The sequence below is a fragment of the Telmatherina bonti genome (assembly GCF_933228915.1).
Source record: "Telmatherina bonti genome assembly, chromosome: 11".
Lineage (NCBI taxonomy): Eukaryota > Metazoa > Chordata > Actinopteri > Atheriniformes > Telmatherinidae > Telmatherina > Telmatherina bonti.
Window position 1 is genome coordinate 23910256 of NC_136629.1, and position 12500 is coordinate 23922755.

Below are 12500 nucleotides of genomic sequence, written 5' to 3' on the forward strand. Positions count from 1 at the left end.
TGTTCGTATATGCATCATGTTTGCACCCGTCAGCCACCGTACTTTTGTGCAGACCTATATGTTTTAAAAGAGCTGCAGGCAGACCTACAGCGGCGCCTTATTGCATCCACTTCTACATCGTTAATGTGTTATGCTATTGTTGCATTTCAGCAGTATCTCTTGTTTACAGGAGGAGGTCACTAAAGAGACTTTTAAAGATTTGTGTTTTCAGCAGAAATGGATGAGGCAAAGTCAGGTTGAGAAGATGGAAAGTATAAAGAGATTCTGCATTTTATTAAGTCTGGTCTGTGTGTGGGATTTGTTGACAATGCAAAAACATAAAACAACCCCTGCTTTCTTGTTAGAGGTGAAAAAAAACAAGGCTTTGGTAAGATAGTTTTATTTAAAGCAAATGAAAAACACACAAAAAAATTACCTTTCAACACAACATTTTCATCAGCATTTGACACCTTATATCCTATTGATTGTTTTTCTGAATCTGAAAAGTGAAAGGTAAACAGACAGGCCATTTTATCTTGAAGCAGTTTTTTGCCTAGAAGCTTGTCAAAGGAAACAGGCTTCTGCTAGATTACACTCTGCCTTAGATGCCCTCTAGATACTTATCATCACACTAAAACCTGCTTTTTACCCTAGACTAAAACTGATGTGAGTATTTGTGTTTTTCCACACACCCATGTGAGACACTTGTGTAAAACTCAAGATGAAATTGTTCCTCTAACTGTGTTTTTTACATAAAATGTTTACTCTCATTTTGAGTTGGCTTTGCCTTTCTTTTAGGGTGTCCGGTCATCATATCCTGCAGTTTGGTTATTTATTTCAGAGTAACTTTATTTAACCTTTAACACAAATAAAATTCAAACAAACATTGTGAAATCCATGAGTTCAGTTCATGGTGGGTGGCATGCATTTGTCATAATAAACAGTGCACTCAGAGGAATGAGCAGCTGTAGGCAGGTATAATCTGTGATTTATGATGGACTTTAATTTGTCCTGATATGCCATGTCCACCCATTTGACAATCCAGGTCAACCAAATTGGAAGAAAATTTTTCGAGACACTGTTTTGAGCAGGTCCATAACACAATCAGATGATGTAGAAAACCAAATTACAACCACCTGTCTCTTGTAAACGAAACAATGCAGTGTGTCTTGTTAGTGCTAAGGGTTCGGAGGGATTGATTTTGATGACACTGACCTCCTCTCAACAGATGCCTGAATGGTTTTTCTGGGAAGAACTGTGAAGAAATAATTGACTACTGCAGGCTGCTCAATATCAGCTGCCTAAATGAGGGATTGTGCTTGAGTGTAATTGGTGGATATCAGGTAGGTAATTCAATGTTTCAGTTGTAATGAAATACTCATGCCCACAAAATATGACTGAGGCCACATCTTAATGTGGGTTACGGTATGAACTCAGAGTCAGCTCATCCTTAAGCAGAGCAATATGAACTGTAAACAAACAAGATCTAAACAAAAAAAAGAAAAAAAAAACGAATTTTCTTTCTTTCTTTTTTTGACACCAAGGTCAAAGTGAGTCAATTTCTGTGCACTTCTTATTTTCCTTTTATCTTGTACTTTCTGTCTAGTTTTTTTTTGTTCTTTTGTTTAATAGCAAAATTATATAATCTATTTTCACATTACATAGATAAGCTATTAACCGTGTTGGTCTTAATGAAGAATGTAGCTGATGTGTTTATAATATTTTATCTTGCTTTAGGGGAAATTTTCTGTCAGTTCAAACACATTGACAGTAAAACACACATGGCTTTTAGTGTTTTTCATGCTATTTGAAAAGTCTTTCCATCTTTGGTTTTTAATATTCTTTTCATGAGAAAATTAGTCTTTTATATAAATTAAAAGATGGAGAAAACATATGAGAACTGCTGCTGGTGTCTCAAGCCAGCAGTAATCCAATTCAATTAAACCCTCTGTGGATGTGGACGCTTTCTTCAAATAGTCAGATTCTGGTCTAATTTCTCTCTGTGCTGCTCTGTATTCTTAAACTTCTGCATCTGTTTTTTTTTTTCCATTTAAAACACCTGAGACTGCCCCCTAATGCCCTATAGCTCCTAATTATTCTCCATCCGTCTTCTTCCATTAGACCACTGAGAGGGCTTCTGATCTTAAATCGACTTTTCAATGTTTTGTGTTGGTCATGTATAAACATGAACCATGACCACAAATGGGCCATTTACTTTAATAATTACATTTTCCATTTCTCATTTACTTTAATAATTACATTTTCCATTTCTCATTTCTACATTTATTTCACACTGTCTGTGAAAACCTGCAGTTTTATTCCTGTCACTGTACAGAATTTATAACTGTAAACAAGTTAAGTAGTCTTTCAGGGTTAGCTTTGAACTTTCTAATTTGTAGCTGTTTCTTGGTTTCCTGTTATCAGCCTGGGATTTTTTGTCTTCACCTCTGTGTTCATTTGATTTGAAGTGATGTTAGGAAGTCACTGTAGGAATGAAAGGACTGCTGAATTTCTTGAATATTCCTTTGCAGTGTTTTGACTACCACAAAGGGTCTCCCCTTTCCTCCTAGAGAGGCAGTGGAAGATATCGTAGGGAGAGAAGATTAAACATTTATGTGTGTGGGTTGATAAAGCTTTGCGTACTTGAGTGTAGCATCTTCTGTAATGTTTGTGTGCTGACCCTGTTATTTGAGGGCAATTCTTGATTTACTTTTGAAGTTTAAAAAAAAAAAAACAGCTAACGCATTTAAAACTGAAAGTCAACAACTTTACTTTCAAATGTCTTTTTATTTTTCCCATTTGAATTCCACGGTGCTGACGTAAAGAAAACAAAAAGGAGTATTTGTGTGTGCTGCATTGTTGCTTTGACACACACTGCTTTCAGACCGTACAGTGTGTATGCTGTCCTCTGCCACTCTTCACATGAATAATGTACTGTACTCCCGCAGTGTGTTTGCGCTCCAGGGTGGATCGGAGAGTTATGCCAACTTGTAGGTGATGCCTGCGTGATGCAAGCAGACAGCTGTTTGAATGGGGCCACATGCATAACAACAAATCAGCCATCATCCCCTCCCCAGTACGTCTGTAAATGTCCCGTCGGTTTCATAGGTGAGATGGTTTTCCTTGATTATCTCTTTTGAACCTTTTCAGTCTGTTTGAGAATCTGTAAGATGGGGGAAACATGCTTGAAAGATTTATTCAAAATCTTGTGGAAACGTTGGTTTTTAGTTTGAGTGAGGGATGGATTAATGTTAAGGGAAAATCAAATATGGAACTAGTGTAGCACGACAGCTCCACACTGTTGACATTTTCAGACTTTGTGATTATTTAAACAATGTGTGAATGCAACAAACACGCAAAACTAAGCAAGGACTAAAATCTCATATTCAACACAGAAGGACGAAGGTGTATTTTTCTGATTACTGGGCTGTTTTTATTGTTAAATTGCAAATATAGGGAACATCCATCAGTTATACTTTTGTTATATTTTTCCTTTTTTTTTTTAGCGGTTTAAGGTAGATGTCATATAAATGACATAAAAAGCAGTAACAAGTGCTTCACACATGCATGGCCATACTATGTTGTCCAGTTGGGTAGCAGGTGTTTGCTCAAATAGTATATTTAATAAATAGGAATAATCAAAGCTTCATTACAGTAAGAAAACAGAGAGAATGTATTTATTTATTAGCTATTATATTTATTGTTATTTATTTACGTATTATTGTCTATATGCAAACCCTCCATCTGGTTAGTAAACTGTAAGATCAAGGCTGTCGCTATGCCAGCAGCTCTGTGACAGATGATGCTGCTTGGTCCTCTCAGCTACTCGGTCCTCTCAGCTACTTGCTGTACAGAGGACATGTGGAGAGAAGTGTGTGTGTATGTAGAAGGAATGGAGGCCTCTGTTTCAGAAACTGTGCCGCCTACTGTGAAACAAAGCTGTGAAATGCATCGCCAGGAAATCTTGAGATGTAGCCATTAACTGGGCAAAAGTAAGATGAATTCAAAGTGGAGGATTTTTTGACAGGTGAAACAATCTAACCACTGTTAAAATGGGAACAGAACAAAGTAAATTCCTGCCACATCCAACAATTTCAGCCTCACAAACTTTGACACTGGTTTAATCTGGCATAAGAATGGTGTTTTACAGTATGGTTACATTTCCTATAGTTCTTTTATTATTTAAAAAAAAAAAAAAAGAGTGTTGACTAAACAGGAAACAGCAGTTTAATAAAAGAAAAAACAAACAAAAAAACAACACAATGTAGTATTTGCTCGCACATCAAGAGTTTGAGACGTAAATTATTTTAGATGGTGTATATTTGCTTCTTTTCCCACATTTTAAGCAACGGTGGCCTCATTTGTTTTAAGTCGTTTTTTCTTCTCCAAACTTAACTTAAATTATCGCTGTCACACAGCCAAAACCGAAATTACACAATAGAATTGCAGAGGACAATACCTAAAGTAAATGAATAACAAAATAATGATTAAGTTGATTTCTTACATTTCCAATGCTTTTCCTGAGAACAAATATTTTAACAATAAATGTCAGTTTTAGCAGCTGTAATGGAATCCTATTTAATCTTGTTTAACACTTTTAGATACATCATGGCTTTGGAACCATTTTGGAAAAATTGTTTATTATCTGTAAGAAGAGCATTTGCTCTGACTATTCTAAATAAGAGGCATGCCCTTCTGTTTTATTAAGCTCTTCTGTTCCATAACTGACCTATGAGGCCATCAAGGAGATGGACCAATAAGAACACAACCTCTCTACAGTGCTATATATGTTTTTCTTCAGTAATAATATTCATTGTTGATTCACCTTCATATTGTCAGGCCGAATCATGCTTATCCTTGAGGCAAAACATTGTTAGTTTGTGTAAATCTAATCATAGAAACAGAAACTAGCATCTACCACTTGAATCGTGGGTGAATATTCAGTGAAATATCTATTTCAGGTCAGTGGTTTGTGGGTAAAAAAAGCAAGTCAACCATAAAATATAAGCATAGACCAGTTCTGTTTATGATTTTTTTTATTTTTTTTTATTTCTTTACCTTGAATTATATTTACTAGCAACCTTGTCTGCTTGACATTTCTACAGCTTGCAGATGATTGGATTTTAATCCATGTAGTCTGGTAAACCCTTCCTAATTAGCTGCCAGATAAGAACGTGGCTGAAAGTTGTTAAGCTGTCATAATTATACATAAAGATTGAACACATTTTCATAGAAGAACAATATTGGGGCTATTTTTATTTGTCCTTAGTGACTTCAACAATGAGAGTCGGAACTTTTTGATGAGCGAAATCGAGGTTTCTGTCACTGCTTTCCTCTTATCCCTGTTGAGACAGGCTTTGATCCACCTTAAATCTGCTTCTGTCTGTTTCTGTCTCCACAATTGCTATGTCCCTCTTGATCAGGGATTGGTTGTGATTGTTTGGCAGTTATATTGAAAGGTTTTGACCTTATTCCTAAAACACTTAAAAGAGGGTTAAACCTTTTTTTTTTTTTTTTTATTCTTTATTTTTTTTTATAACTCACAACTGTATATATGTCTCAGTGACAGAAGGTAATGTTGGCACTGTGTCTTATGTGTGTCTTATGTCTATATGTAAACTAATCATGCTGTCTTTCATGCATTCAGGCTTTATTTTGTTGTGCTTTAATATCACATCAGAAATCCACATTATACTGGATGTAGATATCTTTGATACCATTATGTCCTATTTTGGACACAGTTTAAAAGAAATGCTTTACATAAATTATTACTGTTGCTTGCTATTGATGATAATTGATAATATTAGTGATGATATAACACTACTCTCGGATTTTTAACTCTTAAAATAGTTTGACTGCTTCTTTTTTCTCCATCCAATGCATTCAGGTTGTGGCCAGTAGTGTACTTCACAATCTGCACCTAAGTCCTGACACACTCTGCTTTCAATCACATAAGCTCTCACACAGCACTACGTGAACAAGATTTTATTCTGCGGTTCAAAGCTGAAATCTGTTGCCACTTCAGTAATGGAAAATTGTCTCTTACACCATAGGACTTCTTAGTGACTGATAGAATTCATCATTTTTGGCATCTTGGGATTTCTGCTTTGGAATTTCAAGCAATGCAGCATAGAAGGGGCAATTTAATTTCAAGCCTTGTCCAGAAACCCCACTGTACCGTGTCACAGATCATAACTCAGAATGTATTTCTCAAGCACTGCCAGTTGGATTTTTTATTTTGGAAAGCTTAATTTTTCACAAAACACAGATTGCACTTTTCATTGCTCGCACATGTTTTCTTTTATGTGCACAACAAAAGTAAAATGTATGAAAATAAGCATAAAGTAACATTTTTATGTTCTGGAAGTTTAGGAAGCTTCAGAAATATATGAAATAGCAACCTGTGTAACAATCTCCGACATAATTTCATCACGAGTAATGGTAAATGGACTGCCTGGATAAATCAGCCACTTATAAGTCAAGTAATTTTATCAACCACTCAAATTGGTTTATACTAGAAGACTATGCATTTCTAAGTAGTGATAGAAAAGTTGATTTGGAACCAAGTTTTTAGTATCTTGCCTAACGACATGTGGGCTTGGGAAGCTGTGGATCGGACCGTACGCCTTCTATGGACAGCCCACTCTGGCTGCACAGTTAGTCTCAATTAGAAAAAGAAGGACAATGACTTTTGATTTCTATATCCTAGATTCTATATATTGCTGTATTTTTTTCTGCATAAGAAAGTCACCAAGTAAAAAAAGAAAAAAATCTTTTACAAAGTAAAAAAAAATTAGTAGACTATCATTACCAATTGAAGGTATTTTGTACAATTTTAATAGGACAGTTGTTCTGCACGGCTTCTGCACTGTGTAGCATATTTTGTATATAATGACCTGTAGCAGCCAAGGTGCCGATGACATCAATCATAGTGTTTGTGCTGCCGCATGAAACTGCTGCTGTCAAGAAGGGGCTTTCAGTACATGTCTTTGCTGCTCCGTTATTGATGATAAGACATTTTAAATTAATAACCGGGATGGTATGACACCCACCCCCGACCACAACAGTGGAACCAGCAGCTGCTGAAACAGCTGAGCACAAAACACTGTTTCTTATTAAGCAACCTGAATACCCCACCTCATCTGCTGGCTTATGATCCCCTCATTAAGTGTACGTTTTCTTAACAAGAGATATAGATAATGCAAACAATTGTATACATGTATTTTTCTCTTAACTGTTTTTGCATATCCCCAGAGTTTTAATTGCACTTTAACCCTATAAGGCCAAACCCATAAAAACATAGGAAGTTTTTTTTCCCGTTTTTTTTAAAATATGAGGTCTTCATTTCGCTCTTTAACAAAGGGTTTGTGTATTATTTATGACCATGTGATCAGTCAAAATGATTATAGTGTAATCTGCTTCTTCCTTGTATCTGTTAAGGGTAGACGACAAGTATCGGATTCTGTTCAACAGAATTTTTAGCAAAGTTTTTACCATAAAGTTATGCATAAGGTCTCAGTAACTGTGTGTAAAATATGATAGGTTTGACTTTATAGGGTTAAAAAACGTTTGTCATATCTATGCACTAAATGTGAAGATAAAACTAGAATCTTTATAGTTTAGTTTAGATTTGAATAAACAAAGCACACAGAAAGACAAAGCGAGCCTAGCTTAGTAAATGCTTTAAAAGCAGATGGCACCAGCATCTAATACCACAAAAATCTTTACTATTTTTGTTGCTTTTTCTCTTAAGATTTAGTAGGAAATATTTGACAACTAAATGTCAAAAGTTAGTACTTAGCGCATTCTCTCAGTTTAGCTATTTATTTCATTACGTACTAATTTCTTAATTACTAATTAATTACTGAATTAATACCGATTGGATAATGCTTCACATTTAGTATGACATTAATATTTTACTTTAGTCCTGTAATTTTTATTGTGGCTTTCTACTGTAGTTAAAGTTCTTTTTGAATATGATTGGTGAAATATATGGTGAAGATTTCCTGCACTTCAAGGAGAAGACAGGAATGGGCAAAAATGTATGTAAGGTGACAGAAAGAGTTCGGTTATGTGAAAATAGTGGTCACATCTGTTGCTGACTGTATACTTTTTGAACCTGTTTCATCAGGACCAATGTGCGAGACCGAGATCAACGAGTGTGACTCCAGCCCCTGTCAGCACAATGGCACATGCTCCGACTTGCTTGGCGACTATGACTGTCATTGCCCTGCAGGTATGTTGGGTGATGTCCAAAGCAGGAGCTTTGTAATAACATTTAAGTGATATTAGCTTTCGCATCAGGTGTTTTTGTAGACCATTTCAATGCATCTGTGGTGACTGTGGCCCAAGATCCTGAGCCAAGGCCCCTCTGGTCACGTCAGTATGGACTTGGAACCAAAGATGATTAGCTTTTGCCAGCGGGGTCCAGGCACTGTGACACATCCTGCTGGAGGAAGTTAGCCAGCGTCTGCTTGATTCAGTTTACATGAATATTTTTCTCCTTATTTATCTTATTCATTCAAATAAATGTTCCATTCCACTGTTGTTTTGTGCATTAATTTTTTTGTGCATTATTTTTCTTTTTTTCACAAGTTTTGATCAAGCAGCCAAGTGCTTTAAGTCTTTGTAAGTTACCATCATAAAAAGCCTTCTTCACAGCACACAGCAATTATGCTCCACGCTCCACTGTGCAATACAAAACATTACCGCCCTGAGTCTTCATTGTAATATTCACAATATCAATTTCCAGACTTGGCATGTGATTGGCAGCTGAAAACAAAACCATCAGCATCCTTGTCAGGCTCCAACCATGCCACCAAAGAGTGCAAATTTTGTGTTATGAAATTCGTATCAAGGTCATTTTCCTATAATTGTTTACAGCAAGTCCCTGGACAAATCTGAATTTACATTCACTGAATGACAGCAGGTGAATACTGTTGCTGGGTCGGCCAAGTTTGTGTGTCTGGCAATTGCTCTTACCCACTTAACTGGAACATTTTACTGTGCACACAGACCAAAGACACAGACCATCTTAGGGTCCAGGTGTTGTTTTTCCTCATAAGAATTTGCTCCTTTTATTTTTAGTCCCTCTTCTCGGCTAGCTTTTGGCTCTTGGGGGAAATGTAAAAAAATATATTAATGAAACTTTATTCACTCTTGTTCAATGAAATCTTAAAGCACAACCCCAATGCTAATGGGACGCAGGTCACAGTCTGTTTATATTATCGGTTGCTGAAGCAAGCCACATTAGAGTCTCTATTAAAGGTGACATTCAGGGGTGGCATTGTATTTTCATCAGCTGATGAGCTGTGTCAGCCCTTGAAATGTCTAAAGCATAGCTTTCCATAGTTTGAAAGACTGAGTGATAGCTGTAAGTGTTATTCATCCATCCATTTCCTGTGCTGCTTATCCTCTTCAGGGCTATAGGGAGCTTCAGTGAAATTCAATTCACTGTAATAACCACAAGCAAGCAGATGGAATTAGGTTCTGTTACAGTCGGAGCAGAATTCCATCATAAATGTATTGACGCAACCATAATGTTATGCACTGTATTTCCAGTAGGATCAGTGCCTCAGCACACCTCAGCAGATGCATATGGGCACATGCTGACAGCCACACTTACATAAGCATGTATTGGGTGAGCTGCACAACCTGGACAGCGTGATGTCAGAGCTCACACACAGACAGAAAAACAAAGTCATACCTACAGGGAATTTAGAGTTTCCAGTTCACTAAACTATCTTTGAATTTTATTTCTTTATATTTTTAGAGAAGGCACTGAAGGAAAACTTGGCTGACACAAAATAAAACTTTGAGACCCTTTTAAAGGCAAGCAGATTTTAAAGTGGAGACCTTCTGAATAGCAGTTCTTAATGTGAAAGTAAGGTAAAAAGCTTATGTCAGATATATTGTAAAGAAAGAAGGAAGGTTCCGCCCACATCTGAGGCAAATGCCACTTTACACATCGGATTGTATAACACTGAAACATTGCATAAAATGGTTTCTTTTTTTCCATTTTTGATATTGTTACTCTGTGATTCTGTTTCTTGTGTTCATTCTGTGGTTAACAATTACAGTGAATGTAAGTGTTGTATCAGTGCCAGTGTGACATGATTTTTGCCTTGGTCTTCATGGGAAATCATCTCAGTTGCTGTGATGTTTGGGACAAGAGGGGTTTGGGTTGATGGCTTTGTTATTAGACTTATTGACTGAGAACCCCCCCGACCCCCAAATCACAGATGTCATGTTGAATCGGACCCATGACACCCTGGAGAGCTCAACAGTTACTGTGTAGCCACCCCATTATGTCTTCTCGCTGATCATCGCACATAAATGATAGATGATATTATGGTCAAAATTAGGATCAATGAAAGCTAAACTGGGATGTTTCTGTACCAAAGCAAGAAGCTTTATAATCTCTGAGCCTGTTATGTAGCAGCTAGTGTTTTTTTTTATGTTTTTGTCTCGACTTTGGTAGACATTCATAGTTTGCACACAAGCTGAGTTCTGAGTTTTTTTTTTTTTTTTTTTTTTCTTTCTTTTCCAGTTCAATCTGAAACTGTTTGCAATCTGCTGAAATCCCCGAACACGAATCCCTAACTCCCTGAGTAAACTAGTAGTAGATATGTCCAAAGATCCACAATGGCAAAATCCCACAGACTGTACCCTGGCCATCTAGAGCCGCTACTTTATCTCATCTGTTATCTAAGAAAAACCTAAGCCTCTGCTTATATGCCTCATCTGCTGTGTCTTATGGTGAGGTGAGTTCTGCCATGTAAAGAGTAGTCCACTGAGTGCTGGCCTGAACCAACGAACAAAGCAAAGTCCGAGGACATGGCTTGAATTGTAATGCCCACCTGGCTGTTTTTCCTCTTTCCATGCCCTACCTAATCTACTGAAAGTATTTTATGGTGCCAAATCAATAATAGATATTTACTGAACTAAAGTATATTAGCAGTGCCAGGTGGGAGCAGATTTCAGTCACCTAAGGCTCACAGACTTTATTTATGTTGGAGTTATGGTGCTTCTAACTGTTTGGTAAGTCAGAGGTATCACTTCAAAGAAAAACATACTGTTTCTAATTAGGTGGTTTATGGGAAGTGTTTTCTTCCAGGAACAAGCCAAGTGTTTGCAAATATAACCCCCCAAATTTAATGGTGCTTAAAAGTTACCATCTTTATTGCTACACAGATATGGAAGATAAGAAATTTAGTTATTCATACGTGTCCTGTTAGTAGGATGTAAGAAACTAATTAAGTAAATGAGATAAACATGTTAAATATGGTCTGTCATTAATTTAAGGAAAATATTAAATGCATCCAGTCTGTATAATGTATGCATTTCTCCAGGCTTAACGGTAAACTAGAAATTTAAATCATTTAGGCATTTGCCACAAAATACTATAAAACATATTGTATATCATATCAAAATTTAATAAAGGGGCTCTTTTATGCTATTTCTAGTTTTCTGAGCTTTTACAGTGTAATAGTGTTGAATACTCATCAGACATATGAGCAGCACCATTTTTATCACCTAATCACATTTTTCAGTTTTCCAGCACTCTCTCCATTCGGTTTCCATGGCATCAGATACAATTGGTTTTAGAGAGTTTTTTCTACTTCAAAATTTTAGTGACGTTCTGGTGGAGGGACTCAGTGATTGGCCATCTATAGCTTGTCACGTTCGTAAGAAGAAAGCCACACCCACCTTTACTGCTCAGTAATAACTACCACTAGTAGCCTGCAGGTAGGCCATAGGGCGGAGCTTTCTCTGTTCGCTTGTTTCTGACAGGCTGATCTGAGATGGATCAATACAAAATGAATGAAGGTGTTTGTGAAAAATGCTTGATTATTTCTTGCCCTTCTGGGCTTGCATAAATTGGACTGAAATGTGAGTGACAGAGCCACTTTAAACTATTTATCACCCATACTGTACCATCTTTATTTATAAAGCACTTTATAAAACACCAATATAGTTGACCAAACTGATGTATAATAATAAAGAAAATAAATAAATAAATAAAGCCATAAAAAAATATAATATTGCACGGTGGTGTGGTGATTAACACCACTGCATCACAGCATGGTTCCTGGTTCAAGTCTTGGCTTTGGAAGCAGTTTGAACAGTGACCTTTGTGTGTGTCGTGGGCATGCTCACCCTATGTATGTTTGGTTTTTGTCTGGGTACTAAAGCTCCCCAGCACAGTGCAAAAATCTGCATTCTGCGTTAATTGCTCATTTCAAATCCCTAAAATAAAGTAAGTGGTTGTCTCTCTGTGTTGGCTCTGTGATCGATTAGCGACCTGTCCAGGGTGTATCCTGCCTCTTGTCTGTGCAATGCTGGCATAGGCTCCTGCCCCCCTCGACACCCCTGCATGGAACTATGCATGTATAGAAAATGGATTGTTGGTTTTGAAAAAAAAAAAAAGTTGGTGATGAAGAATGATGGACGTCTGTGCACAGAAAACCTTTATTGAAAAAAGAAAAAAAAATCACTTCTCCAGATGCATGTTTTGATAT

General features: G+C 36.7%; 1 protein-coding gene across 1 annotated transcript in view; it reads left to right on the plus strand.

Moving 5' to 3' along the window:
• eys (eyes shut homolog) overlaps window positions 1-12500 on the plus strand; it is a gene marked incomplete at both ends in the record, with an annotated part of 188641 nt that overhangs the window by 10753 nt on the left and 165388 nt on the right. Inside the window, 3 exons of the mRNA XM_079248768.1 lie at window positions 1208-1322; window positions 2928-3087; window positions 8111-8215. Of these exons, the coding sequence (XP_079104894.1) occupies window positions 1208-1322; window positions 2928-3087; window positions 8111-8215 (380 nt within the window). The remainder of the gene's footprint in view (window positions 1-1207; window positions 1323-2927; window positions 3088-8110; window positions 8216-12500) is intronic.